General features: G+C 46.0%; 1 protein-coding gene across 1 annotated transcript; it reads right to left on the reverse strand.

The window, feature by feature from the left end:
• Positions 1-3,826: 3,826 nt before the first annotated feature.
• On the reverse strand, positions 3,827-4,567 carry LOC126728765 (uncharacterized). Its single transcript, XM_050434549.1, has one exon. The coding sequence runs from the start codon at positions 4,565-4,567 to the stop codon at positions 3,827-3,829; it is 741 nt and encodes a 246-aa protein (XP_050290506.1).
• Positions 4,568-4,959: the final 392 nt, after the last annotated feature.

The raw sequence follows: 4,959 nt of genomic DNA on the forward strand, positions 1-4,959 counted from the left end.
CTTGCCCATTCCCTTGAGGATAGGCCGGAGTGGAATATCTATTATTTATCCCTAAGTCAAAATAGTATTGCCTGAAGGCTTTACTATCAAATTGAAGGCTATTATCCGAGACAAGGGTGTGGGGAGTTCCGAATTACGTAACGATATTCTTCCAAATAAACCTTTTAAAATCTACGTCTCTGATGTTAGCCAAAGGTTCAACTTCGACCCACTTAGTGAAATAATCCATGCCGACCAGCAGACACTTTTTGTTTCCTAATGCCTTAGGAAAAGGACCTACAATATCCAAACCCCATTGAGCAAAAGGCCAAGGGCTGGAAAGAGGATTAAGAATTCCTCCAGACTGCTGGATGTTTAGAGCGAATCTCTGACATTGGTCACATTTTCTAACATACTCCTGCGCTTCCTTCTGCATATTTGGCCACCAATATCCTTGACTAATGACCCGATGAGATAGGGACCTTCCCCCCGTGTGACTTCCACAAATTCCTTCATGCAGTTCCTCTAGAAGTGACTCTGACATCTCAGGATGTATACAAAGCAGATACGGCCCAGAAAAAGAGTGTTTGTACAACTTTTTGTCCTCGGATAGCCAAAACCAAGGAGCTTTCCTCCGTATTTTCTCGGCTTCTATTTTCTTGTCAGGCAAAGTGTCGCTTTCGAGGAATTCCAATATAGGGTCCATTCAGCTCGACGCTAGGTTGACTTGATGAACTTGGGGCACGTACTTCCCTACTGGGGAGGGGGTGTACAAATCCTCAACGATTATTACCCGAGGCAAATTCCATGCTGAAGAGGTGACAAAGGTTGCCAAGGAATTTGCATGGGTATTTTCACCTCTTGGAATATGTGACAAGTCAAAAGATTCAAATTTCGTTTGTACATGCCTAACTTGACTTAAATATTCCTGCATTCTTGCATCTCGGGCTTCCAATTCTCCTTTTACCTGGCCGACTATCAATCTTGAATCTAAGAACACTTCCATAGCCTTTCCACCCATTTTCTGGACCATACTCATTCCCATCAGCAAAGCTTCATACTCTGCTTCGTTGTTCGTAGCTGAGAATCCCAGCCTCAAGGACTTCCTAATGATGATCTTTTCAGGAGATATCAGAAATAGCCCCACTCCTGCTCCCCGTTGGTTTGCTACACTGTCCACAAATACTTTCTAGGATGAGGCATCCTGTGTGGAAATCAGGCCGACGGACTTTTCATCCATGTCATGTTGCTTCTTCTCAACTTCTTCTGGGAGCTCGGCGAACTCGGCTACTAGATCGGTGAGGACCTGGCCTTTCACGGAGGTGCGAGGCATGTACTTGATGTCGAAAGCCCTTAGGATCGTGCCCTACTTAGCAATCCTCCCCGTATAATCTGAGCTTCTAATTATAGACTTGAGTGGTAGCTAAGTTAGGTCTACTATTGTGTGCGCCTGAAAGTAATGTGGGAGTTTACGTGTTGCATGGACCACTGCCAAGATGGCCTTTTCTAGCGATAAGTATCGCATCTCGGCTTCATGAAGTAACTTACTTACATAATAAACTGGTCTTTGAACGCCACTGTCCTCTCGTATTAAGACAAAACTAACTGCATGAGAGGCAACTGCCAGGTAAGCAAACAGGACCTCGTCCACCTCAGGGCTGGACATGATAGGCGGCCGAGATAGGTACTCTTTCAACTGCTGAAATGCCACAGCACATTCCTCGGTCCACTTAAATCCTTTCCATTTATGTAGTAAAAGGAAAAAGGGTCTGCACCTATCAGCTGACCTGGAGATAAATCGGGTCAAAACAGTAGTCATTCCTGTCAGTTTCTGGACCTCTTTTCGGGTTCCGAGGTGCTTGTAAATCGTTAATGGCCTTAATCTGGTTTGGGTTCATCTCAATTCCCTTGTGAGTCACCATGTACCCCAAGAACTTTCCGGAACCTACACCAAAGGAACACTTTGAGGCATTCAAACGCAACTGTGCTTTCTCAGAATTCCAAAAATACTTGTAAGATCTTCCACATGCTCGGACACTATTTTGCTCTTCACCACCATATCATCTATATAGACCTCAATATTTCTACCCAGTTGTGGTTCAAACATTTTAGTCATCATTCGTTACTAGGTAGACCCTGCGTTTTTCAAACCAAAGGGCATCACTTTATAATGGTAGTTTCCAACGGGAGTGACAAAAGCTGTCTTCTCTTGATCATCCAATGCTAACGGTATTTGGTGATATCCTTAAAAAGCATCCAAAAAACTCATCCGAAGATGACCTACTATTGCATCCACCAACTGGTCTATCTTTGGCATAGGAAAAGGGTCCTTGGGACAAGCCTTATTAAGGTCCGTGAAGTCTACGTACACTCGCCACTTCCCAGTCTTCTTTTTCACCACCACCGTGTTGGCTAACCATTGAGGATAAAAAAACTTACTTGATAGCCCCTGCCTACTTGAGCTTGGCCACCTCACTTCTGACAGCCTCGGCGTGCTCTTTTGATAGGCGCCGAGGTGGCTGTCTCTTCGGAATAATGGAAGGATTCACATTTAGTTGATGACAGATGAAGCTCGGATCTATACCCGGGGGCTTCATATGCGCTCCATGCAAAGACATCAATATTTTCTCTGAGGAATTCCACCAATTGCTCCTTCTCTTGCAAAGGCAGTTTAGCCCCAACCTGAAAGAATTTCTCCAGATCATCACCAACCATTACCCTCTCCAGATCTTCACATTTTGCCTCCTCGGCCAGTCCATTTAAGGGTAATGCTGGGGATTTTGATTGCTATAACCCATTATCGGCAGTAGTCGAGGTCTCCACCTCTGGCCGATGTTGGATAGCTGCTACTAGGCATTATCGGGCTGCAGCCTGACTTCCTACTATTTCCAAAACTTGGCCTCCAGATGGGTACTTTACCTTCTAGTGTAGAGTAGAGGAGATTGCCCCCAGGGTATGGAGCCAAGGTCTGCCCATAATAGCCGTGTATGGAGAGAAAACATCTACAACGATGAAGTCCACCTCCACCACATCCGTACCGGCTTGCATAGGTAGTCTGATCTGACCCTTTGGGATGACCATTCTTCCCTCAAAACTCACCAGAGGGGAATTGTAGGCTGCCAAGTTCTTAGGCATCAAACCTAGCCCCTTATACAAGTTAGGGTACATTATGTCAGCAGCACTGTCTTGGTCAATCATCAACCTTCTCACATCGTACCCTCCAATCCTCAGTGTGACCACCAAAGCATCATCATGGGGCTGTATGGTTCCAACCTTATCCTCATCCAAAAAGCCCAAAACCAACGAGATGTCCATCCTGACTCTTTTAGACATTGACCTATACTCCCCAGCTGGAGATCGGGATACTAACAGTACCCTGGAAGGACAAGATCCAGTCCTCCCTGGGGCAACAAAAATAACATTTATTGTGCCAAAGGGGAATCTCGAAGAAGCATCTCCCCGCATCTCCCCGCATCTCCGAGCCAGCCTGGCTTACCCGACCACTGGAATGATGCAAGAGCTGCTTCAACTTCCCTTCTCGGACAATTTGTTCCAAATGGTCCCATAAATTCCTACAATCCTTAGTTGTGTGTCCATGATCCTGATGATAGTGGCAATAAAGATTCTGGTTGCGTCTCGTAGGCTCTCCTGCCATCTTGTTTGGCCATTTAAAAAATGGCTCATTCTTGATCTTTTCCAATACTTGCTGCACTGGCTCCCGAAACACAACATTAATCGCCTAAGTGTTGGCAGAACCTGATTGCCCAAGAAAGTCTTTCCGAGGTCGGTTATTGTTGTACTGGTCCAACCTGAAATCCCTCATCTCCTGAGGGATTACCTTAGCCTTTCATTTTCCCTGCAGTTGGTCCTTTTCTACTCTTCTGTACTTGTTGATCCGATCAATCAATTGGTGTACACTAGTAACAGGTTTACCAGTTAGAGATTTCCTCAAATCATGCTCGGCTGGAAGACCGGCCTTGAAAGTGCTTATAGCCACATCATCGTGCTCTCCCTCTATCTCGTTAAACATTTCCCAGTATCTATCCGAATAAGTTTTAACAGTCTCGCCCTCTCGTAGGGACATAGACAACAAGGACCCCAAAGGCCGAGGGACCCTGCTGCAGGTAATAAAGCGAGTGCCAAAAGCCTGGGTAAGTTTCTTGAAGGAATCGATAGAATTAGCCCTTAAACCGTTGAACCATCTCATCGCCACCGGGCCCAAGCTTGATGGAAAGACCTTACACATCAAAGCCTCATCTTTGGAGTAGAAAGCCATCCTTTGGCTGAAATGGCTAATGTGTTCTACCAGGTCTGTCCGACCATTATATAGGGTGAATGTAGGCTGATGAAATCGTCGAGGAAGACTCGCATTCTCTATGTTCCTTATGAAGGGTGATTTGAAAACTTGGCTTAACGCTTTGTTCATGGCGTTGTTCCCCAAGCCTCTATGAGGTGGACTTTTGTACCTATGTTGATGACAGTGCTCCTCTTCATAGGAAAAAGTCTCGCTAGGCGGAGTTCTGGATCTCCGTCTATAACTAGCACCATCTGTCTCTTCGAAGGAAGGCTCGGAGCTAGGCGGGAACATTTTTGCCGAGCGTGATGCAACTCCCTCTTCAACTCGTCAATTTCACGTTGCATGTCTCTGTCATTCTTTGCATAGGAGACATGACTCTTCCCTCGAGACTGACTTTTGCTGGTATGAGTTGTGCGCACACTTCCCTCACGGCCCTTTCTCCGTTCGAGGCTCTGGTGCGGGTTGCCATGCTAGGAACCCCTTGATTCTGCTTGGTGTGGGTCAACATCTATATGGTGCGGTCCTGCTGTGGCTTGATGTGGACCTGCCTCCTCCATCATAAACGTTATAACCGAATTTCCTTTAGCCTAAATCAAGCTCTTCCCACAGACGGCACCAATTGTATGGACTGAAATTGAATTGGTCCCAAAACTGGATTGGGCTCAAACGCTAACGGCCCAAAC

Source organism: Quercus robur, chromosome 5, assembly GCF_932294415.1.
Source record: "Quercus robur chromosome 5, dhQueRobu3.1, whole genome shotgun sequence".
Lineage (NCBI taxonomy): Eukaryota > Viridiplantae > Streptophyta > Magnoliopsida > Fagales > Fagaceae > Quercus > Quercus robur.

Coding starts and splice junctions, on each gene's coding strand:
- LOC126728765 (XM_050434549.1), bottom strand. CDS start 4,567: ATGTTCCCGCCTAGCTCCGAGCCTTCCTTCGAAGAGACAGATGGTGCT.